This window comes from Macaca nemestrina, chromosome 7, assembly GCF_043159975.1.
Source record: "Macaca nemestrina isolate mMacNem1 chromosome 7, mMacNem.hap1, whole genome shotgun sequence".
NCBI lineage: Eukaryota > Metazoa > Chordata > Mammalia > Primates > Cercopithecidae > Macaca > Macaca nemestrina.
In genome coordinates, this window is record NC_092131.1 from 18,974,031 (window position 1) to 19,000,454 (window position 26,424).

General features: G+C 38.2%; 1 protein-coding gene across 8 annotated transcripts in view; it reads right to left on the reverse strand.

The window, feature by feature from the left end:
* Nucleotides 1-14,547: 14,547 nt before the first annotated feature.
* LOC105467577 (tetratricopeptide repeat domain 8) overlaps nucleotides 14,548-26,424 on the reverse strand; it is a 58,892-nt gene continuing 47,015 nt past the window's right edge. For 5 of the 8 annotated variants that reach the window (XM_071099757.1, XM_011717286.2, XM_011717288.3 and 2 more), the window contains 5 exons: nucleotides 25,301-25,440; nucleotides 23,768-23,942; nucleotides 23,042-23,164; nucleotides 20,403-20,486; nucleotides 14,548-18,232 (listed from right to left, as the gene is read on the reverse strand). In XM_071099757.1, coding sequence (XP_070955858.1) covers nucleotides 18,116-18,232; nucleotides 20,403-20,486; nucleotides 23,042-23,164; nucleotides 23,768-23,942; nucleotides 25,301-25,440 — 639 coding nt within the window. In that variant the 3' untranslated portion in view covers nucleotides 14,548-18,115. Of the gene's footprint in view, nucleotides 18,233-20,402; nucleotides 20,487-22,090; nucleotides 22,663-23,041; nucleotides 23,165-23,767; nucleotides 23,943-25,300; nucleotides 25,441-26,424 lie in introns of those variants that run through there. The other 3 variants (XM_071099755.1, XM_071099756.1, XM_011717287.3) reach the window with 2 other exon arrangements.

Consider the following 26,424-nt stretch of genomic DNA (forward strand, 5'->3'; position numbering starts at 1 on the left):
GACAATCCCTTCTGCTCTGCCTGGTAACATCCCTTCGCTTACCAGCCATCCCTGCTCCAAAACTTTGAGCCTGTATGTTCAACACAGACCAAGGCAATAGGCCCCAATTCTACAATAATTCTGTCATATGTATAATAGCCCTTATTATTCACACAGTTTAAAAACAACCCACAAAAGCTTCCCAGCGGGTTTTTATCATTCCCATGTGGACTTCGGTGTAAACATGGTCCCTGGCTGGCAGCGTATTCTTCCTTTGAGTCAGAGCTGTTTACCAAGAACAGAAAAAAGAGGGTGAGGAGGAGGTTCATTTTTCCGGGCTCTGCAGGGTGTACAGCCAGTACCTTTCCAATTTTCACAAACGAACTTCAGTCTCTTTTATTGAAATACTTTTTCCATCAAGGCTCACTATGCCAAGAGCAGCATTCTACGCTACAACATCTACTAAGATCTTTTGCTCCCAAAGTTTCCTTAAAATCCCCTTTCGGGGATTACTGACCTCATTAAAAGTGATGGGGAGTGATGGACTTCATTCAGACAATGAGACCACCACACCCCTGCACACACCACCCCCCGTGGTGGAATGAATAGTGTCCCCCAAATATTCATGTTTACCTGGAACCTCTGAATATAACCGTATGTGGAAATAGCGTCTTTGCAGATATAATTACTTAAATCAAGACGAGGCCATACTGAGGTAGAGTGGGCCCTAAATCCAATGACTGGTGTTCTTATGGTGGCATGCACCTGTAGTCCCAGCTACGTGGGAGGCTGAGGTGGGAGGATTGCTTGAGCCCAGGAGTTTGAGGCTGCAATGACCTGTGATCACACCACTGCACTCCAGCCTGCAAGACAGAATGAGACCTTGTCTCTAAAAACATAAACAAAAAAAAAGTAGGAGGAGAAGAGAGGACACATACAGACACAGAGGGGAGGGAGCCATCTGATGACAGAGGCAGAGACTGGAGTGATACAGCTATAGGATAAGGAACACTAAGAATTGCCAGCAACCTGGGAAGAGGTGAAAAAAGATTCCCTCTAGAGCCTTCAGAGGGAGCACAGCCCTGCTGATACTTTGATTTCAGACTGTGGGATCCCCCGAGTAAAACTCTGTTAAGGTAAGAAAGTATTTCTCTGGATTTTGAACCATGACACTATAGAATAGGAGGTCATCAAAAGCTTGGGCCATTATGAGGGAAGAGAAGAGAGGATTAAGCACAAAAGCCCTGAGCTAAAGGTTTTACATGTGCACACACATAATTTTATTTACTACCCAAATAAAAATGCTGTGAGATAGTGTATCAATAAGGATGCTTTCAGAATCTGACAAATTTCATAGACAAAAAGGCAGTAAAGACACAAATATATTGAATAATAAAATAGATGAAATAAAGCAACTTGTACGTTACAGAAAGAGAAAACATTTGGTATCTGTCATACGGAAAACCTGCCTTTTTATTTGTCCATAGATCACATACCAAATGTAGGATAAATCTCCCTGAGAATTCATAATAAGATGTGATATGGTTTGCTTCTGTGTCCCCACTCAAATTTCACCTCTAATTGTAATAATCTGCACGTGTTGTGGGAGGGACCTGGTGGGAGGTAATTGAATCATGGGGGTGGGTTTTTCCCATGTTGATCTCATGATAATGAGTAAGTCTCACGAGATCTGATGGTTTTATGAGGGTGAGCTTCCCTGTACATGCCCTCTTGCTGCCACCATGTAAGACGTGATTTTGCTCTTCCTTTGTCTTCCACCATGATTGTGAGGCCTTCCCAGCCTTGTGGATCTGTGAGTCAATTGAACCTGTTTCCTTTATAAATTACCCAGTCTCGGGTATGTCTTTATTAGCAGCCTGAGAATAGACTGATACAAGATGTGACTAGTCTCAAGAAGGACAGTGAACAAAGACATTGGTAATCATATAGGTAAATCTAAACCATCATTAGCAATAACAGTGACAAGTGACTGCTTTGTGGGATACAGAAACAAGGTGAAATTAAAGCCTTGGGCATGTAACAGTCAGCACCTACAATTGGAGGGTTTTGAATTATGCAGGAAGAAGATGGAAATATTAAATGTAGATTCAAATTGAGTATACCTCTTAAATATTAAGAAAAACTACTAAGAAGACACAGAGAGATTGTCAAACTTCCAAATCAGTAGAGAGATGCTAAAAGCAACGTTCTTCAACTCTTCTCCAGGCCACCCTGACTTACCTCTGCCTTTCAGTTCTAGTGGACGCCACCATGCAGCAGAATCAGGTTAGTGCTGAGCAACAGTGAGACCTTGTCTTTAAAAAAAAAAGAGAGAGAGAGAGAGAGAGGACACATACAGACACAGGAGAAAAGGCCACCTGTGTGTCTGTGACAGACGCAGAGACTGGAGCGATGCAGCTGCAAGCTGAGGAGTACCAAGGATTAACCAGCCACCTGGGAAGAGGCAAGGAATGATTTGAATTTGCTACTCCTGGACAATGAATTTGCTACTCCTGGTCCCATTAGCTGTGGCTGGAGGGAGAGCAGCAGGGACATGATGAAACAGTGTCTGTAGATAGGAAACAGATATTTCCAAGACAGTGCATGGGCTCTGCTAGCACCACAAAAGTATGTCTATTCTATGTGGCAGATTGAGGCCCCCTGATTATATTACTATATTAAAAGCAAATCAAAGATTTTTATTTCCCGAGTGTCATCTACATAGCAACTTTCAGAATCTTCAGATTAACTTGCAAACAACAACAACAAAAAAGAATATGATCTCCCTCTCCATACATACACCTCCATGTGCTCGTGCGCGCACACGGATACACAAAGAAAGCACCCCACAGAACCCCAAAGGTATAATCTGTGTGGCACCACGTGGGCAGAAATGGATGCATGAGCAAAGCCAGAGCAGAAAGCGCCTCCAAACACTTACGCATCCTCCCACTGTCTTCCAAGAACATTGTGTTGAGTTTACAGCTTTGAAAATGTAATTAACACTTTTTCTCAAGGGAGAGTAGGTCCTGAGAGTTTTAACAGGACATAGTAGAAGCAGATTCAAACCTCAGTAAGCAATGGTTTTCTCAAAGGGTAAATCAAGTACTATAGCCATTATTTTCTGGTCTCCTAGGAACATGGAGACCAATATGAACCAGATCCAACTTTCTTACAATTCCCCTGTCATTGTTGTCATATCCCCCCCATCAGATTTGGAAATTAAACCCTAGCCAGTACAGCTCGAAAGGCAGCCCTGTGGTGAAAGCCTGGAAAAGCAATTTTGAATAAATAGGATCGAAAACATTATGGCTTTCTGCTACGATAACATCACCAAATGCTCCACTGACTTTGGAATTTGCAAGAGCAGTATCCCTGTCAAGGCAGTTGGTGTCATGAAGTGAGTTGAGGGATGCCGCAAGGTTTGTCTTGCCTCAAAATATCTCACATATAATTCTGCCACATTGCCTGAAACCCCATGTGAAAATACAAGTCTTTTACTTAGGAGGGAGAATTAGATGGTGATTTGGCATAATCATGAGGAGAGACAGAATTGACACATGTTGGTGAGAGGAGACAGGCTCTGGAACAGGAGATGCTGCTGCACCGGGTGGGGGAGCACCCTGAGCCCAGTGCAGGGGAAAGGAGGGCTGGGGAAGTCACGGGGGCAGGCAAGGAGAGGAAGGCACAAAACAAAGCAAGCTTCACCCAATTAATTCTTCCACCTACAGCTGAGAAGAGACTAAGTGTGGGGACTACTGGGGAAACTGCCGGCTAAAATACACACCTTTGTTCTGGAACAGCTGCTTTATGTGACGATACCATGACCAGATTATTTTTATTTTAAAACAAATTCAGATGTGCTTTGCAGTCAATTTACATGGCTATTTTAAAGGTAGGAAAAACAGAAGGCTATTACTTCAAATTTCATGCTAATAGTGGACCTCTTAGACAGTGTCCCAGACATCTCAGATTTTCTCAGCTCTGTCCCTTCGCCTGCATCTGCTGGTGAATGTCACTGTACACCGGGAAGAGCTGCTTGCATGAGCTTCAAGGATATAAAAGCAAGGAGCCTTGTTCTGAGGAATCAGTATCAAAAAGAGTACAGTACTAACAACACGTGTTATTTTCAATCAAAGTCCTTGAGAAATTTTTTTCCAGTTGAAACCCTATTAGGGACTATAAAATCAAAATAAGCCTGCTGTAAGCTCAGACAGGTCAGAATACAGAGAATATTAATGCGGCACATTTCTATCTGTGCCAGTCAGGATCTTCTCCTGCTTCAAGTGATGGACACGCTGAATGTGTCTAAGAGGTGTTCAGTGCTGTTGGAGGTGACTGTGTTTCCAGTTAAAGTTCTCCCTTTACTGGCAAGTTTAATTAATTCAGCTTTGCCTTTCCGTTGGTCTCTATATTATTAACAGGCTGTGTATGGCCGGGAAAGTGAATGTACTGGTATAGTCGGGAACAGAAGATCTGTATTTAAGTCCCCAGTCTGTCTCTTACCAGTTGTGTGACTGTGAGTGGATCATTTTATCTCTCTGATGTTTGTTTTTCTCATCAGTAAGATGGGGATTCAGATTGCTGGGCTGCTAGTCCCACAGGCTGCTGAAAGGATCAGTGAAAGCACACTGTGGCTCATAGAACTTGTAGCACTACCAGGACCCATTCTGATGGGAGACATTGGATCATTTGTGAACCATGTATTCCCTGTGATATCTCAATGTTTATCAGACGTGTGGGGAGCTGCCACCTCATCTTCCGCTTTTAGCACGGTTGATCTTTTCTCAACAGGTTGAAAGAAGACAGCACGCCAAGATGCTGAGATTCCCACTATGCCTTTACTATCTGTGTAACTTTAGTCAAGTTACCTACCCTTTGTGAGGTTGTCACCAGAAAAATTAGGCGTCTAATACATAATAATTTATATTATGATGTTTTCTCTCTCTTCATCTGTTCACAAGTGTTTTATGGAAGCCCCAAAAGGTGGCCTGGATCATTTGGTTTAAAACCCTCTGTCTTATGGATCCTGGAGCAGCTCCCGTTGGCGCTGTATTGGATATCTCCCACTGCAGTATTAATAGGCAGATAATAGATATAAGGCTATTTAGGTTATCTATTTCTTCTTGAGGAAGCTTCATTCATTTGCATCTTTTGAGGAATTTAGTGGGGAGGGTGCTCTTAGACGCCATCTAGCAAAGTGGTTCTCAAACCGTAAGGTATGTCAGCATCACCACAGCTCTAGACACTAATTCAAATGTAACAAATATTACAATGGATAAAATTGTAACCTGAGGTAACTGTTACTTTCCACACAATTGCCGTTTGCTAAAATATAAAACTGCCATATAACTAGTAGTCCTGCATTTATAAAAAGACAGCAATCTTGTTAAGAAAACTATTAGTTGCAAACTAATTAATGAAGCACCATCTGTGAGATTCGTGTTCTTTGCATGAGCTGTGACTAGTCATCTAGGCAAATGTTTATGCTTTTGAGCACAGATGGAAAAGAGAAAAGGGTGTAACCAAGCAAAGTGTGGTGTGAATTATCCTACTAGATGCATATGCTACGCGGTTTAGAAAATTTTATTTATTATCTAGTATAAACATATTCATTTTCATAGTCTTCCTAGGAAACCTGATTTAAATCTATATCTAACTTTATATTCGCCAGCTGATCCCAAATATTGTCTCCAGATCAGTGTTTACAAAATACCTGCTTCCTTTTCAACCTTCAGTTAAAACTTAAACTCCTTAGCTTGGGATTCAAAACCTTCTACACTCCAATCCTTCCCCGTCTCACCGAACTTAGCTCTCATGACCAACCTACTCTCACTGCTATTGCTCAACTACCTTACAGCCAAGTTCATATTCTAGTGGCTCCCAAATCTGTTCATCCATTAGCTTTGCCTGGAATGCCACTCCATGGCCTGCTCCTCCTCTCTAGTTGTCAAAATCCTACTTATTCTTCAAGGTAAGGCACTTCATCCAGTGATTTCTCTCATATGTTCCCAATGCTTATTCATTTAAAAAAACATTTATGGCTGGTCATGGTGGCTCATGCTTATAATCCCAGCACTTTGGAAGGCCAAGGTGGAAGGATCACTTGAAGCCAGGAGTTCAAGACCAGCCCCGGCAACATAGTGAGACCCTGTCTCTATGAAAGATTTAAAAACATGTTTTCTTTAAATTAGCTGGGCATGATGGCATGCACGGGTAGTCCTAGCTACTCAGGAGGCTGAGATTGGGGGAATCACTTGAGTCCAGGAGTTCGAGGCTGCAGTGAGCTCTGATTGTGCCACTGAACTCCAGCCTGGGTGACAGACCCTGTCTCAAAAAATTTTTAGTAACAGTTAACAATAATTTATTATATATTTCAAAATAGCTAGAAGAGAAGATTTGGAATGCTCCCAACACAAGGAAAGGATAAATGTTTGAGGCAATGAATATCCTAACAACCCAGATTTGATCATTATGAATTGCATGCTTGTATGAAAATATTACGTGTGCCCCATAAATAGGTACAACTATTGTATATGCATAAAAATAAAAAACATTTACAGAGCTCTTAAAATTTTATTGCAGTTACACAGTCTGGAAAAAATAACATGGCATTTTAGTTAACTGGAATATTTCTATTTTATAAATTAGTTCTATTGAGGTATAATCAACATAGAGTAAAACTTTCACTAAGGTGGAGAGTTCTATGAGTTATCTTTTTAAAAAACAGTTTTATTGAGGTATAATGGATATACATGCATATATTTAAAGTGTAAAATGTGATACAATTGACATATGAATACATTGGTGAAGCCATTACCCTGTCCCCAGGCAACCACTGATCTGCTTTCTGACAATGTAGTTTGCATTTTCTAAAATTTTCTATAAATTGAATAATACATTATGCATTTCTCTTTGCTTAGATTCTTTTACTCACCATAATTATTTGGAGATTCATCCACATTGTTATGTATTATCAATAGTTCATTCCTTTTTATTCCCAAATAGTATTCCATTATGTGTACATACCACAATTTATTTATCCATTTATCTGTTGATAGACATGTGAATTGTTCCCAGTTAGGAACTTTACAGATAAAGTTGCTATGAACACTCATGTCCAAGTCTTTTCTCGAATATATGATTTCCAAGTTCCATTTGTTCCACATGCTAACCAACCAGTGATATGGGCCATCTTTTTAATTGTAGACATCCTAATTTAATCTTAATTTATGTTTTTAAAGAACTAATGGTGTTAGATATCTTTTCATGTGCTAATTTGTCATTTATATAGCTTCTTTGAAATGTTCATTTAAATTATTTGCCTACTTTGTAATTGCATTGTTTTCATATTGTTTTGAGAGTTGTTTATATATTCTGGATGCAAATCTTTTATCAGATATAATATTTGCAGATATTTTCTCACAGCTTGTGGCTTTTCTTTCCATTCTCTTAACAATGTCCACAGAAGCACAGAGTTTAATTTTCATGAAGTCAAATTTATCCATTTTTCTATTTTTAATTGTGTTTTTGGTGTAGCTAGGAGATCTTTGTATAACCCAAACTAACAAAGATTTTCTCTTATGTTTTCTTCTAAAAGTTTTATACTTATAGGTAAGTATAAAATTTAACTCATCCATTGTGAGTTAAATATTGTATATGGTGCAGGCTACCAGCCAAAGTTCATTTTTTGCATGTGATATCTAATTGTTTCATCATATTGAAAAAATTACCCTTTGTCCTTGCACCTTTGTCAAAAATCAGTTTTCCACCCATGTAAGGCTCTATTTCTGACTCTTTAGATCTGTTCCATCAATCTATTTGTCTATATTGAGAAGAAACCCACAATGTACTGATTATGGTAGCTTTACATAAGCCTTGAAATTAGATAATGTTAATCCCAAATTTATTCTTCTTTTTTAACAGTGTTTGGATTAGTACTGCATCTTTGCATTTCTATCTTAATTTTAGACCTAGCCTGTGAATTCCTACCAAAAACAAGCTAGGATTTGGATTGGGACTGTGCTGAATATGTAGATTAATCTGGGAGAAAATAACATCTTAACATTATGGAGTCTTCCAACCCATTAACATAATATAGCTCGTCATTTATTTAGGACTTCAAAAATTTCTTTTAGTAATATTTTGTAGAAGTCTTCTATATATTTTGTCAAATTTATCCCTAAGTGTATATCATATTCTTCATATTGCTGTAAATGGTATTGATTTTGTAATTTCAATTTCCAACTGTTCATTGTGAACCTATGGAAATACAATTGACTTTTGCATATTGATACTGTATCCTGCAACTTTGCTAAACTCACTTTTTAGTCCTAGTATTTTTTGTAGACTACATGGAAATTTTTCTACATAATCATGTCATCTATGAATAAAGGCCCTTTTATATCTTTCTTTCCAGCCTAAATGTCTTTTATTTATTTATCGCTTTATTTCACTGGTTAGAACATCCGGTACAATATTAATTAATGTAGAGAAAGCCAGCAACCTTGCATTTTTCTTAATCATAGGGGAAAGTGTGTTCTTTTCCAGTACCTCACCTTTGAGTATGACATTAGCTAGCTACAGGCTTTTTGTAGGTGCCTTTACCAAACTGAGGAAGTTCTATTCCTAGTTTGCTGAGTGTTTTCTTTTCCATCAAAAATGGGTGTGAAATTTTGTCAAATGCTTTTTCTCAGTCTATTGAGATGATCATATGATTTTTTTCTTTCTAGTTAATATAGTGATTTATGTTAATTGACTGCTGTATATTAAAATATTTTTGCATTCCTAGAATAAACTGTACTTGCTCAGGATGTATCACTGTTTTTTATACATTCTTAAATTTGATTTGCTGACCTTTTGTTAATAATTTTTAAAATGTGTGTTCTTAAGGGATATTGGTGTGTCTATAGTTGTATTTTTTTGTATTATCTGTGTCTGGATTTTGGTACCAGGATAATGCTGGCTTCATAGAATGAGTTGAAAAGTACTTGTCCTTTTTCAATTTTTATGGAAGAGTTTGTGTAGAATTTGTATTATTTATTTATTGAATGTTTAGTAGAATCAACCAGTAAAATTATCTGCGCCTGGGAAGGTTTTTGACTACAAATTCAACTTCTTTAATAGATATAGGACTACTTGGATTATTCATTTCTTCTTGAAGAAGCTTTGACAGTTTGTGTCTTTCAAGGAATTTGTCTGTTTTATCTAAATTGTTGAATGTATTGACATAAAGTTGTTTATAAATGTATTTATTAGCCTTTTAATATTTGTAAAATTCAAGAGTAACATTTCTGTCATGCCTGATATTGGAAATTTGTGTGTTCTTTTTTCCTTATCATTCTGACTAGAGGCTTATCAACTTTATTGCTGTCTTCAAAGAACCAGCTTGTGATTTCACTAAGGTTCTCTATTTCTTTTCTATTTCATAGGTTTCCACTGTAGTATTTGTTATTTCTTTTATTATGCTTATTTTGAGATTAACTTGGTCTTCTTTTTCTACATTTCTATGGCTGACTTATTGATTTGTGTATTTCTCCTTGCATTTCTATCCATTGTTGCTCCAGGTATTTTGAAGTTCTGCTATTAGGTACAGAAACATTTAGGATTTTTATGTCCTTTTGAGGAACTGACTCCCGTAATCATTGTTAAATGGCCTTTGCTTATTTCTAGTAATATTCTTTACTTTGAACTCTACTTGGCCTTATATTAATATAGCATTCAGCTTTCCTTCTGTTTTAGTATGATATATCTTTTCCTATACTTTTACTTTAATCCAAATGACAGATAATAACAAATGCTCATGAGAATGTACAGAAATTGAAACTCTCATCACTGATAGTGGGAATGAAAAATGATGCAGCCACTTTGGAACTCTGGCAGTTCCTCAAAAGGTTAAGTATATGATACCATATGACCCAGTAAGTCTACTTCTAGATATATGTCCAAGAGAAAAACACATCCACAGAAAAACTTGTACATAAATGTTTACAGGAGCAATACTAATAATATCCATAAAGTAGAAACAATCCAAATATCCATATACATGGATATACGTGGTATATCCATATGATGTAATGTTATTTGGCAATAAAAAGGAAATAAATACTGATACATGCTACAACATGAATGAAATATGAAAACCTTATGCATGAAATATGAAAACATTATGCTAAGGGAGAAAAGTCAGTCCCAAAAGACCTCATATTATATCATACAATTTATATGAAATATCCAGAATAGGTAGATGATATGGTTTGGCTCTGTGTCCCCACCCAAATCTCACCTTGAATTGTAATAACATCCACATGCTAAGGGCAGGACCAGGTGGAGATAATTGAATCATGGGGGCAAGTTTCCCCCATGCTGTTCTCGTGATAGTGAGTTCCCACAAGAGTTGATGGTTTTATAAGGGGCTTCCCCCTTCACTCAGCACTTATTCTCTCTCCTGATGCCCTGTGATGAAGTGCCTCCTACCACGATTGTAAGTTTCCTGAGGCCTCCTCAGCCGTGTGAAACTGTGAGTCAATTAAACCTCTTTTCTTTATAAATTACCCAGTCGCAGTAGTTCTTCATGGCAATGTGAGAACGAACTAATATACTAAATTGGTACCACAGAGAGTGGGGTGCTCCTATAAAGATACCCAAAAATGTGGAAGGGACTTTGCAACTGGGTAACAGGCAGAGGTTGGAACAGTTTGGAAGGCTCAGAAGAAGATAGAAAAACGTGGGAAAGTTTGGAACTTCCTGGAGACTTGTTGAATGACTTTGACCAAAATGCTGATAATGATATGGACAATGAAGTCCAGGCTAAAGTGGTCTCAGATGGAAATGAAGAACTTGTTGGGAACTGGAGCAACGGTCACTCTTTCTATGCTTTAGCAAAGAGTCTGGCAGCATTTTGCCCCTGCCCTAGAGATCTGTGGAAATTTGAACTTGAGAGAGATGATTTAGGGTCTCTAGTGGAAGAAATTTCTAAGCAGCAAAGCGTTCAAGAGGAGGCAGAGCATAAAAGTTTGGAAAATTTGCAGCCTGACAATGTGATAGAAAACAAAACCCATATTCTGAGGAGAAATTCAAACCTGCTGCAGGAATTTGTATAAGTAACAAGGAACCAAATATTAATCACCAAGACAATGGGGAAAATGTCTCCAGGGCATGTCAGAGACCTTCGAGGCAGCCCCTCCCATCACAGACCTGGAGGCCTAGGAGGGAAAAATGGTTTCATGGACTGGGTCCCTGGCCCCTCTGCTGTGTGCAGCTCCAGACTTGGTGCCATGTGTCTCAGCTGCTCCAGCCATGGCTAAAAGAGGCCAAGGTACAGCTTAGGCCATTGCTTCAGAGGGTTCAAGGCAGCTTCCACATGGTGTTGGTCTTGCAGGTGTGCAGAAGACAAAAATTGAGGTTTCTCCACCTAGATTTCAGAGGATGCATGGAAGAGTGTGGCAGACTTGTAACAGTTACTACTTGAGACCCCCACTATGACAGTTACTACTGTTACTACTTGAGACGGTCATTACAACAGTTATTACTGTTCCTACTTGAGACTGTCATTACAAGGCTGAACGAAGGGGGATGAACACAGAAATGAAAACTTAAAACAAAAGAAACTGTTTTAAAGGAAGGCGCCAAGGGAAGAAGAAGAGAGCTCCCTGCTTCGAGTGAGCAAAGGCAGCCGCCCCGAGCTTCTACAGCCCTTCATATTTATTGGGTAGAAAGAGCAGGGAGGAGGAGGTAATGATTGGTCAGCTGCTTGATTGATCACAGGTTCACATTATTGTTAACAGGCTTCAGATGTGCCTAATCACAAGCAACACTGTGCTTGGGGCATGATTGCCCTCAGGATTCCTTCTGGGTGGCAGATGCAGTTTGTCAGTTTGCTAACAACCTGCTTTCATGAGAACAGTTTGCTGTTTACTCATATAGCCTCCAGTGGTATACTGAGTTGATCACGACCCTCACTCTATGAGGAGCCCTCATAGAGAACCTCTGCTAGGGCAGTGTGGAAGAAATGTGGGGTTGTAGCCCACACAAAGAGTTCCCACTGGGGCATTGCTTAGAGGAGCTGTGAGAAGAGTGCCACCATGCTCCAGACCCTAGAATGGTAGATCCACCAGTTTGCATCATGTGCCTGGAAAAGCCACAGACACTCAATGCCAGCCCATGAAAGTGGCTGGGAGTGGGGCTGTATCCTGCAAAGCCACAGGGGTGGAGCTGCCCAAGGCCTTGAGAGCCCATCTCTTGCATCAGCATGACCTGAATGTGAAACATGGAGTCAAAAAAGATTATTTAGGATCTTTAAGGTTTAATTCCTGCCTCATTGGATTTTGGACTTACATGGGGACTGTAGCCCCTTTCTTTTGACCAATTTCTCTCACTTGCAATGGGTGTATTTACCCAATGCCTGTACCTCCATTGTATCTAGGAAGTAACTAACTTGGTTTTGATTTCCATAGGTGGAAGAGACTTGCTTTGTCTCAGATAAGACTTTGGACTTGGATTTTTAGGTTCCTGCTGGAATAAGGTAAGACTTTGGGGGACTCTTGGAAGATCATGATTATGTTTTGAAATGTGAGGACATGAGATTTGGGAGGGGCCAGGACAGAATGATATGATTTGGCTGTGTCTCTACTCAAATCTCACCTTGAACTGCAATAATCCCTATGTGTTAAGGGCAGGACCAGGTGGAAATGATTGAATCCTGGGGGCAGTTTCCCTCATGCTGTTCTCGTGATAGTGAGTTCTCATGAGATCTGATGGTTTTATAAGGGGCTTTCCCCTTTGCTTGGCACTTATTCACTCTCCTGACACCCTGTGAAGAGGTGCCTTCCATCATAATTGTAACTTTCCTGAGGCCTCCCCAGCCATGCTGAAGTCAATTAAACCTCTTTTCTTTACAAATTGCTAAGTCTTGGGTATTTCTTCATAGCAGTGTGAGAATGGACTAATACAGTATATTTACAGAGAAGCAAAGTAGATTAGTGGTTGCCCAGGGCTACAGTCAGGGATAGGAATGGGGTTGTGGGGCTATGGGAAGTGACTATTAATGGGTATGAGATTCCTTTTGGGGATGATGAGAAAAAAATTTTTTCTGAGACGGGATCTTGCTCTGTAATCCATGCTGGAGTGCAGTGGTGTGAACACTGCATTGTAGCCTTGACCTCCTGAGCTCAAGTGATCCTTTCACTTCACACTCCTGAGTAGCTGGGACCACAGGCATGCACCACTGTGCCAGGCTAATTTTTTACTTTTTTGTATTAGCCTGTTCTCACACTACTAACAAAGACATACCTGAGACTGAATAATCTATAAAGTTAAGAGGTTTAACTGACTCACAGTTTCATATGGCTGGGGAGGCCTCACAATCATAGTGGAAGATGAATGAGGAGCAAAGTCATGTCTTACATGGAGGCAGGCAAGAGACAGCATGTGCAGGGGAACTCCTCTTTATAAAACGATCCGATCTCATGAGACTTATTCACTACCACGAGAACAGCATGGGAAAGAACCACCCCCATGATTTGATTACCTCCCCCAGGTCCCTCCCACAACACAGAGGAATTATGGGAGCTACAATTTGAGATTTGGGTAGGGACACAGCCAAACCATATCAGATGGATCTCACTATGTTGCCCAGACTGGTCTCAAACTCCTGGGCTCAAGCAATTCTCCTGCCTTGGCCTCCCAAAGTGTTAGGATTACAGGCATGAGACACTGTACCCAACCTGAAAGTGTCTTAAAATTGATTGTAGTGATGATTGCTCAACTGTGAATATATTAAAAACCATTGGGTATACTTTTTTTAAAAACAGGAATCATATAGTATATGAATAATATCTCAAAAAAAGTTATGTTAAAAAAGTGACCTCTGGATTGGGAGCTACTGGTGACCTCAGTGAAAGCAGTTTCTAGAGTGGTGGAAGTAGACTTCAGATTAAAGAGTGTTGAGGAATGAATGAAAGATGAGGAACTAGGTAACAAAAGTCATCTAGCCTTTCAAGATCTGTGACAAAGAAGATAGGGTGGTACTAGAAAAGGGGGCAGGTTTTATCAAGGATAGACTGGATAAAGAAAATGTGGTATGTATAAACCATGAAATACTCTGCAGCCGTAAAATGGAAAGAGGTCATGTCCTTTGCAGGGACATGGATGGAGCTGGAAGCCATTATCCTCAGTAAGCTAATGCAGGGACAGAAAACCAAACTCCACATGTTCTCACTTTTAAGTGGGAGCTGAACAATGAGAATGCATGGACACATGGTGGGTGGGGAACAACACACACTGGGGCCTATTGTGGGGACGGTAGAGGTAGGGAGAGCATCAGGAAGAATAGCTAATGGATGCTGGGCTTAATATCTAGGTGATGGGTTGACCCGTGCAGCAAACCACCATGGCACACGTTTACCTACGTAACAAACCTGCATATCCTGCCCATACACCCTGGAACTTAAAAGTGGAAGAAAAAAAAAAAAAAAACACAAGAGAAATGGACGGAATTTAATAAAATTTGCCACACTACTCTCAAGATTGTAATGATATATATGCCCATCAGCGAATTTTGACTGCATCTTTACCTCATATATAATAAACATTTCAAATCTTTGTTCTCTGAAGAGGTTAAAAATATATCTTTTTCTTGCATTAATTTCATTTTCAGCTATCAAAGATTTTTTGGTTACATATGTTTATCAACCATTTTAATTTCTTTTGTGAGTTTCCTTTTCAGGTTATTTGCTTATTTTTCTTCCTTTATTTTAATAAACAGTTATATTGTCTGTTTTTAAAAAGGGAAGCGGGCTTAAAGGAAATGTGATTTTTTAAAAGGAGATAATCCACCAGAGAGAAATAAATTGAAGCTATTAGATCAGAAGAAGGGTGAGGTTTGTGGGTAGTGACAGTTGCAAGGTGCTGGAGTCCATAAAAACTTGAGTGTCAAATATTGGAAGAGGGTCTCTCTTTCTGATTTAAAAAGAAAACAAAATTCTAAAATCTGTCTAGGTCTAGCGTCTTCTCTAAGATAACATGGTTGCTTTCACCAAGAGTTCCCATTGTTTTCATTTAACAATCCATTTTTCCTTATTAGTCAGAATTAGATTCAGATAAAGAAAAAGATCACATTGTGAGAAATATAATTCCCAAGGATTATAACAACATGTCTACTCTTTCATTTCAAGGATTGGCTTTGACATCAAATGAGTGAAATGATAGTCTCCCTCAAAAATGTTGTTTTTATTTAGCTAAAAATAGGACGAATGCCATCTATATGGAAAGAGATGAAACTGCAGTTATTTTCAAATTGCTAAATAAAATTTTTCCCCTCAAATCTGAGCCTAGATGACCATTTTGGAACTCTGCAAGGAACATAAACATGAAACATTCCAATTTCTCTATTTCCTAGAATACAAAATTATTTGGTGATGGCTTTTTTTCCTACACTTGATTTCTGGGTTATTTTCCAAGGTTTAGTCCTGCCAGTCTTCCTAAAATATTTGTTTTCTGAATGCTTAAACTCAATCCCAGCTGAAAGGCCCTGACAGAAATCCCTCATTGTAGTAAAGAGTTGGTGGTGGAAACTACTTTAAAATGCAGAGACGCTGGGTGCAGTGGCTCACACCTGTAATCCTAGCACCTTGGGAGTCCATAGCGGTGGATCACTTGAGGCCAGGAGTTCGAGACCAGCCTGAGCAACATGGTGAAACCCCATCTCTACTAAAAATACAAAAATTAGTTGGGCATGGTGGCGCATGCCTGTAATCCCAGCTACTTGGGAGGCTGAGGCACGAAAATTGCTTGAATCGGGGAGGCAGAGGTTGCAGTGAGCCAAGATCATGCCACTGCACTTCAGCCTGGGCGACAGAGCAAGTCTCTGTCTTAATAATAATAATAATGTAGTGACATGTTACCTTTATTAATTTTCTTATCTGTAGGCCATAAATTGTATTCTGATGGATAAACTGAGCCTGGGAAAAAGCACTCAGAAATGCAATGGAAGAGTTATCGCTACAGGGATTGGCTCAGCCATGACACATCTGTAAAGAAGGAAGAACTTCTAACCTCAGTAATGTTTCAGCACAGGAAGCCTTCTTGCCAGATCTCACTTTCATCAGTTAGAAGTAAGCTCGATGATGTGAATTTTGGTTGAACAATTTGTATTTATGGATTGAACACCTCTTTAGCTACAATGGAAAACTGGAAAACAATTATTAGCGTTCTTTCTGTTCTTTCTACAGAAACACTGGCACAGAAGCCAGAAGTTATGCAGTCCATAAGAAATGTTACAAAGACATCCTGAACGTTGCTTTGATACAGTCATCCATGGTGCTATGTCATCATTCTGCCCTGAGCCACTGTGAGTCATTCTTTGCCTTGGTGCTCACACTGAATTCACAGAAATTCAAGACAAAATTCCTCCATATCACCTTAGGAAAATTGAATCATTTATTTTTTGCTGTGTTAATATTCCCTTATTATTCAATTTTCCTGACACATACAATGTTCATTTTAAATAGTAGTAGATTTATTTACAGCAGAAACACAGAGAGGTGATTTGGCATAGTGATTAAGAGCACATACTCAAGGGGCCACGCTGCCTAAACCTGAATCTTTGGCACTTACTACTAGTTCAATAAGCTTTTATCTATGCCTCAGTATTCTCATAAGTAAAATGGGAATAATAACAGCCTGCATAGGACTACGGTGGGAATGAAATGAATTCATTCCCATAAAGTGCTTAGAACAGTGGGCATATTCAACATCCTCAGTAAATGTTTAGCCATTCTTATTAGCTCTCATTTTAAATTAAGAAAATGATTCACATTATACCATTTGAATCTGAATATTGACTACAATATTAGGAAATGTGATAGTACCCGAGGAAATTCTCAAGGGCTAAATAAGCACTAACACATCACAGAGAACCAAGAAAGGTTCAAGTCTAAGGTGCAGGAACAAGACCTTGGGCTGCAGCCATGGATGTACCCTCAACTAGCTGTGTGACGTGGGGCCTTGCTTTCTTGTCTGTAATGAATTCTAGCCTTAAGCAAGCTATCATTCCTTGAATTCAATTTTTTTGTTCGGTCAGCTGAGTACACAATTTATACAAATCTGAACAGAATATAAGTATCTATCAAAGTTTTCATCAAGTTAAAAAAAAATGGAAAATAACATGGAGATCCCAAAGTCCACAGTATGAGTTTGAGTGGTCCTGTCCCATTAACACATTTCCTTATGTGAACACTTTAATGAGAGTTCCGCTAAATAAGGCAGAGAAAAGTTCAAGAGCCTTTCTAGGACTGCTATACCATGCATGGTACTGGAATATCGCTGACTTCCATGCTGTGGCTGACCAGAAGTGGGACTCCTGGCCTATGACTCTATTTCTATTCTGGATATTCTTATATTAATAATGTGACATCCCACAAATCACTTTTTAGGAAAAAACAGAATTGGTGGTACATCATTTGAAATACAATTAAAATAATGACAATTTATAAGATTACTGGACTTCTGTAAAACCTGTTTCACCTGAGATGACTAAAATAAAAACTCATAAAAAATAATGAAATGGTGTTATACACACTGATTTATTTTAAAACTTAATAGGAAATCACAAAGTATTTAATAAAAATAGTTTTAAATACATTTTTAAAGTCTAAAGGAAAGTCTCTATTTATAATCCTCCCACCTCCGCCTCCCAAGTAGCTGGGACTATAGGCACATGCTACTACACCTGGCTTAAAGGTGCAGTTTTAATGGCAGATTTCAGACTCCTTAAGCTACATGATGGCTAATAGTCAGCTTAAGGACTTAAAAAATGTACATTTATAAAACATTGAGGGAATTCACCAAAATGTTTTGTAAACATTATAAACAAACATCTACTATATAATGTGGGAGAAAGTTTCATGATCTATTTAGAAAGGTTTAAATCCTGTATTTTATATTATTTTATAAAGTTACTATTACTATGAAATTTGCATTATACATTCTGTGTCACCCTTATATATCACCTTCACTAATATCAAGGACAAGCTTGTAAAATATATGTATTACACTATATACATACATACACAGACATAGTACTTCTTTCCCCTTGCATAATGCCTCTTCATAAGAACATATGTGGTCTCAGGAACAATCAGAGCATAGCAAAATGCTGCCTTAATTGTTTAATTAAATGTTGTGTGTCCACATGGTCTGGAAATGCTGCTTCAGACTTCTGCGCAGCAACATAGCTTCTCTGCAGATCTCCAATCTGCAAAAAATACAAGAATAAGACCATAGAATGAGATCAGAAAAAATGAGTAAGGAAGCAAAAAAGAAAATAAGACATAGTATCTGCATGCTGTAGAAATTCAAAGGGTTCTTTTTTTTTTTTTAACAAGCCCACAACCGACGTCACAACTCAAAGGATTCTTAAAGGCAAATTGCTTAATTGTGCTACTTTGATTTTAGAATTCTAGATTATAATTCAATCTTGAAAAGTATGTGAGAAAGATAAAATAACCAATTATATAAATAATTTACAGCTGTCTGGTAATGAATTTAGAAACCTATGTTTTCTTTTCCTGTCACTGATGATAGTATTATAAATGTAAAATGACATTTGCATGCTGAAACAGCCAGCTCTAGATAGCTCAGAAAACTTAGAGAAAACTATCTGTAAGGTACCACAAACAAAAACATATTTTTATTAGAGTTGTTACCTTTTAGACAGAAAATTTAAGCAAAAACTCCTGTATTTAAGGCATAATAACATGTTTTCAGAGGTTTTAAGTGGTGCTGGCACAATAACGTTGGGAAAATATCTGGTTTTAAAAGTTTATAAAGCATGTCTCTGCTTTTCAATGAACTTGATATTAATTCCCAAAGAAAAACACACATACTGTCTGAATGTATCCTTTTCATTGATACATAATAACTTATATTTACGAGGTACATGCAATATTTTGATACAAGCATACAAGGTATAATGATCAAATCAGGGTAACTGGGGTATTCGTCACCTCAAACATTTATAATTTCTTTGTGTTGGGAATATTCCAAATCTTCTAGCTATTTTGGAATATACAATAAATTATTAATTATAGTCTGAGTATATCTTGATTCATGGATACGTTCTAAAAAGGAAGGGCTTTTTGGTGTATATACTCAAAAAATCTAGATAAATTCTGGTAGATTTCTGGTAACAATATATATGTATAGAAACAGAAATTAAGTTTCCTTTTTCAAATCATAACACTTCTTTTTAATACACTGTTTTCTGTTATGGAAGTGTAGCCTTTTGCTTAAAGAAGATATCTCATTTGAGTTATGTATTATTAAAATGTGGTGCTATTCCTGAAGGTAAGCCAGCCCTCTTAGGGGTTTAACTAACTAAGCAGTAGCACAGTGCAGTGGGAAACACATGCACATCACTGGGATCTGGGTGTGAATCTGAAATCTACCACTGCCATGGGACGCAGAAGTCTTTCATCCCCTTTAAGCCTTGGGTTCCATTAGAAATTAAGCTGCTTGAGGTACAGGTTTTTGTCTTTTACTCATCATTACATCCTCTGTGCCAAAAACAGGGCCTGGTATATAGCAAAGGCTCAATAAACAGAACATCGGTCATGAAAAACATGAGTGAGGAAGGCGGGGTAGTTGGGAGAATTAGAGAAAGTATGTAAAGCACCCAGAACAGTGGCTCAATAATTACAACTCATGAATGACAGCTTATTTTATTTTCAATACAGAAATGACAATGTAGATGACTTCATATTTATGCTATGAAAAATAACATCTTTATAAATATCTTACGGTCTATCAAGACCCTAATTTACATCACAAATATTTTTAGCCATTTCCTTATTCTCAAAACAGACTCACCTTCCAAGTACAAGCTAGTTATTAGATGTCTTTTGCTTGTTTTCTTATTGTTAAAAATGGCATGTGGTTCCCTTTAGCTTTTGGATACTGACTTGCAATACAGTATTCAGTTTCATTTCCCCCATATTCTTCATAGCTAAGATAGCTTTCACATTAGAATATCACTAATTTTACAGCAATGGTACCAGGAACTTGGTGGCAATACGATCTACTAATAATACACAGGATTTTGTTGCTGTAAAAGCCAATAGCTAAATACTTCCCATACCAGGAGTTATTAAATGAGAATTTCTTCAATGACTAAATGCCGTATTTCAAAACATAAAATAATTCTATAATCTATAATGGAGTTTAGTCAATATTCAGCAATAAATTAAAAGTTTTAAAAACTGTCCCTTGAAGTAAAGATGTATAAATATATATAGTAATTAAGAGTTTTAAAAAGTCATTTCTTTCAGGAAGATGAGGTTAGAATTTCCTTATTTATCTGTACATTTTTTAAAACCAAGAAAACAAAAAAGAAGAGATCAGATGAAAAATTAATAAAGAAAGAATACCTTATCAGAGATTGTTGCAAAATTAAAATGCGGTTCATACATATGGGGTGCTAGAGATGATGCAGTTTGTAATAGTGCCCTTGCCTGTGTGTAAAAATAAAGAAAAGAAAAACCAAAGATGTATGAACATATATCAGCACTATATTTGTGATTTTTTTTTTTTGGTAAAATAATTCTTTACCTATGACAGGACTTAATAACATGAGCCTGTGGTAAATACAGACAACATTCCTCATGAAATACAATTAACCACTGATACCTTGCCAAAATTATGTTAATAACAAATGCTTCACAAGACACAGAAAATAAGAGAACTGAAAATTCAGAGTACATTTAAAGTTATCTGGGAACCAATGTTCTCATAAAGTTTATATTTCAATATGACATACAATTTGAAATACAATCTTCTCAATACTACAACTTTCTTCTTAATCTAGTTTTTACTGCTGTTGATTGACTAAGCAGGCTCTAATTACCTAACAACCAAAAAAACATTGTAAATTTCAAAGCCCAAAATTCTGTGCTGGATGACAGAGAGCAACTATTTAATATAGTGCTAATCAGTTTTGTTAGTGAGACAGCAATTGAATATGACAAGCTTTCCGTTCTCTAAGACACTCAAAATATAACATTCACATTTTTTTTTTTGCGATCATAGGATCATATAATGCAGAGACCACTGATTAGCATGAGAGGCTTATACATTCATTAAGACCACAAATTCAACATTACAAGCTGCTAACAACCCCTCAACTTGTAGCTACATCTAAAACTTCTATCCATGACCCTGAAGACAAATGTGTATATCTTTTTAAATGGAAAACAAAGTGGTATCAGTTCATATAGAATGACAGATATAATTTTTAATCAAATGAAGTTTGTATTATGAAATCTTTCACCAAAACATTTCAAATCATTTGTATGCTAGAGAAACTACAATAAGTAGGAGGAAAAGAAAATCACCAACATGGGAACAGAGAAAAATCACAAAAATCACTTGTTTCATCATATGAATATAGGCAAAGTTCCTGACAAATATAGGCAAAGTTTCTAACAAACAAGTATCCATTTTAGAACAGCCTGTAAACTACAAATCCATCTTCCTTACTTTGGGAGAATTTATGCAATAAAAGTAACATCCAGTGACCTTTCTTTCCTTGTTGTTGTTAAAAGTTTATCATTGTGCTTAGAAGACCAGGCTAATGTACTGGCGATGCTGTTCGCCATGTCTGTGACCTTGGGCAAAGTTACCCTCCTCAAGCCTCCGTTTCTTTATCTCCGAAGTGGGGAATGGAATAATATTTGCCCTTGATTGCCACTAATATTGTATGAACATATTTAGTATTTTAAACTTTTTGTTTTACGTATATCATTATAATAATACAATTTATTAAGTATCTACCATGTGCTCCATACTATGCTTCTACTATGCCAAGTGCATGATCTAATACAAACAATCCCTTCAAGTCACTACTATTACACTCTATTTTATGTATCGTCCATTCATTCCACAAATATTGACTGAGCACCTACCATATGGCAGGTACTGTTTCTGACGCTGGGAATATAACAGTTACATGACAGATATGGTCGCTCTTTTCATGCAACTGACATTCTACATCCTATACATAAATATGAAAATATCTGATAAAGTGGTAAATACTGTGAAGAAAAAAAGTAAGAGATGTGATAGCACCCAAGGGCTCTTTTAGACTGATGGGGAAGATGACCTTTCTAAGGAGGTGGCATTTAATCTAAGACCTGAATGACAAGAAAGAAATTTGTCATTGTAAGATCTTAAGGAAGAACACTCCAAAGGCCCTAAAGGAAGACAGAGCACTGTCTGTCTGCAGAGCAGCAAGGTAGCGACGTGTCTGCAAGTCAGTGGGAAAGAAGTAGTGGCAAAAGATGCGGTCTGAGAGAGAGCCAGAGGCCAGGTCACCTGGGGCCTCAGGCCATAGACATGGTTTCAAGTCCAGATTTTATTCCAAGTTCAAGGAGAAGGCACTAGAGGATTTTAAGCAAAGTAGTATTAAACAGTCTTCATTTAAAAAAAAAAATCTCTCAGGCTGTTCTGAGAAGAGTGTATCATAGAGTGCACTTACTTGCTGATGTAGGTGGAAACAAAAACACCAGCTAGGAGGCTCTCGTAGTAGTCCACGCAAGACATAACAGCAGTCTGAAGAAGGGTTGTGGGAATGCAGAAAGGTGGCCAGGCTCAGAATGTGATGGGACTCTGAGGTCAGAATGACAGGGCTTGCTGAATATGATGTGGGCACAGGTGTGGCAGGGGGAAGCAATAAAAAAAGAGGTTTCAGGGGTGGCTCCAAGGATTTTGGCTTGAGTGGTTACGTAGTAGACAGGGGATGGCGACTGGTAGAACAGTTCACTAAGATGGGGAAGACTGGGGAGGCGCAGATTTGTCCTAATAAAATCAAACATTCTATTTTGGACTCAGAATGGTTAAGTAACTTGTCCCAAGGTCACACAGCTAATACACAACAGAGCTGGGATTCAAATCCACGCCTGTCAGATTCTAGAGCTCATTTTAAAATAACATACACTGTAACGCTACCACACATGACGGCTTTTCTCTGAAGAAAGCAGACTGCCCAGCGAGCTGCTGCCAGTTCACTGACCTGTTCAACGTGGCCCTTCCGCATCTCCAGCACAGCCAGGTTGTTGTAGGCCTCGGCGTGGTTGTTGTTGTTGACCAGAGCCAGCCTGAAGCACTGATGGGCCAAATTGGTATCTCCTATTCCCTACAAAAGAAAGTCCATGTTCACACCCATGCGTCCATTTACTTCCTCCTCCCTTGTTTCCTCATAGATATCTCTTCTGCTACCAGACAAAAAGCATCAAGTGCCATACAATTATAGAAGTCAACATGAATTCTATATAAGTGGATTTAACCCGAGAATATAAAATAAGCCACAATGACTCCTAGAAACTTCTAAATTTCCCCATAAGACTACAACCAATCTGGATTTAGGATAATTCCTGAATATTTCTTCAAACTAATTTTTTTGTTTGTTTTGAGACAGGGTCTCACACTTTGTCACCCAGGCTGGAGTGCAATGCTACGATCATAGCTCACTGCAGCCTTGACCTTCTAGGCCCAAGTGATCTTCCTGCCTCAGCCCTCAGAGTAGCTGGGATTACAGATGTGACTACCACACCCAGCTAATTTTTTAATGTTTTGTAGAGACAGAGTCCCACTTGTTGCCCAGGGTGGTCTCGAACTCCTGGGCTTAAGCAATCCTCCTGCTTCAGCCTCCCAAAATGCTGGAAATACAGGCATGAGCCACTGTGTCTGGCTCAAACCAGCTTTCTATAACAGAAATTATATCAGAAAGACAACATACCACAGCTACATGTCCCAAGTTGTACCAGACATCAGCTGCCTCTTCTTCATTTTCAGCCAAAGAAAGGGCACGTTCAAATGAGGTCAGAGTCATATCATACTGCTGGGCATAGAAGCAACACAGCCCCAGATTGTTAAAAAGTTGGCCGTTATAAATGCCCATCTGCAGCAGTCGCCTTTTCAAAAAAGAACACAAATTTTGGTGTCAGACCAACTTTGTAAGTTTTAAGACATATATATATATATTTTTTTTTTTTACATAGTTAAAAATGAATTCATCTTGTGATTTTTGATACTCCTTAAGATTATAAATACAACGTGTTATAGTAAATGAAAAAATGTTTAAAGCAAATACAAATAGCTCTCTTTTATAATGGTACTAGTCACAGGGAATGTGTCTAGAGACAAAGAAAAACAACTGATCTAAGTTTTCTCCCCAAATGCTTTGTTAGAGAACCAAAATAAGAAATAGTCACAAAAAGTAAAGCCCACACACTTCAGCTTTATAAAGCTTTGCTGCCCATAGGGTAAATTCCTAAAACTCAGTCTGAGGACTGTGTTTAGCATTAACCTCCACATTTTCAGCTGAGTTGGAACCCGTTTTTGGCTCTCTGTACTTTGTGCTTCAGCTGTGTCTACTGAACTCCAACAAGCTTCCACTGAGGAAGACAAAACCATCAGTGGATCCTCACATTATCCACTTAGCTTTCACACTGCAGCTCAAGAGCCCCATTTGCTTCTATGCATCATTAATCCCGTGAGACAAAGGACAAGCGAGTTCATATAAGCAAATGAAAATCCAGCCCAGCTGCTGTGAGAAACCTATGACCCACTTTGGGGGCTGGGGAGTAGAGTCAGTTGCAGGTGCACAGAATAGCATTCTTATTATTACATTTTATGCCTCCAACACATATTTGGAAAGAACCCTTGTCAGCTGCCAGTCATCTCTTTGTATATTACCCAAGGGCTAAAGAAGAAATCAAAATTTAAAAATTAATTTCAGAAGTCATATGTAGAATGAAATAAATACTTAAAGAAGAATCAGTGAATATAATTTATTTAGACTGAAAAAATATTTGGACAAGAATTGACAATGCTGCCCAAAACAGGTGATTCTGTTTCAGGTCCTCATCAAGGTTCAGAACATGGGGCCAAATGCTCTTTGCAAATCTTTTCACCTTTCAATTTTAGTGTCTTTATCTTCACTGGTATTAACGGAGGCAGTGATGATTATAAGTTTTAAGTAACTATTAAACTGTTACTGGTTGATGACAAAATGGCTAACGCATACAATGACAATGGGATTTAAAACTCAGTCAGTTGTCCAGCGTGTTTCCGCAAGATGCCAGACATCTGCATGTTTCCAAATTATTGGATGTCACTTTAATGCTCATAATACATCTTGGTGTTGAAATTTTAGTTTCATAAAGACATAGCCTATATCTTATTTTCTCTATACTTTCATTTCATCTTTGTTACTATTTTATCAATATTTCATAGGAAAGTAGTTCTACGAATTGGATGTGAAGTGCACCTGTAAAACCGGAGAGCTATTTCTGGCTGATCAGAATAGAAGTGGTTGCTTCCAATGCATGCGATGGCTTCCACATGAGTATTGTCTTGTTTCAAAACTTCTTTGTAGTATTCGGCTGCTGATGACATATTGTTCATTTCCTATTCTCCGTCAAGAAAGAAGAGCAATATTTTATTAATACTGGACAAGAAATTATTTTTTTCTGACTGATTTAAGTCCATTCATTAAATAAGTATTTACTGAGAGGCTACCATGTGCCAGACTCCATTCTAGGCCCTGGGGATACATTATGAACAAAAAGAGAAAGTCGCTGTCCTCAAGGAGGTGACATCTGGTATGAAAGGCAAACAAATATGTAATAGAAGGTTAAGTGCTGGGAAGAAAAACGGAGCAGGATAAGGAGAGAGAGAGAACAGGGAGGGTGTGCTTCAGAAGGGGTGATGCGAAGGGGCCACTTCAGAGAAGGTGCTATTTGAAGAGACCTGACTGAAGTGAAGGATCAAGTCCTGAGCATATCTGGGGGAAGCTCACCCTGGGCAGAGGGAAGAGCAAATGTATGAGCCTGAGAGGGGAATGTACTTGTCACATATGAAGAACCACACGAAGGTAAATGAGGCTGGAAAAAGGGAAAGTGGCGCAAAAGGCAATGAGAGGCAGCCAGGGACTTTGTCAGCCATGGTGAGAACTTCAGATTTTTTTTCTAGTTGAGAGAAATCCATCAGGAGAGGAATAACAATCATATTTGCATTTTGAAAGAATAACTTGACTGCTGCACGCTAGACATACCAAAATAGGAAAGCGTGGTAGCAGGAAGATCAAGAGTCCAGGAAAGAAAAGACGGCAACCAAGACCAAGCTTAGAAATACATACAAAATGAAAAACTAAATAAACCTTCTACAGTTATTATATATTCTTTCTAAAATACTGATAATCATAAATATATGCATCTAATGTGATCAATGAATGTTATATTTCTCAAATCTACCTTCAAGGCCCAGTTCAGGCTCCACATCCTTCACAAAGATTTCCCTAATGCCTTCACTTCACATAGCTGTCTTCTACCTCTCAACTTCCATGGCGTTTATTATGTGAACTTGTTCTCATTAGAGAAGGACTGAAACTTT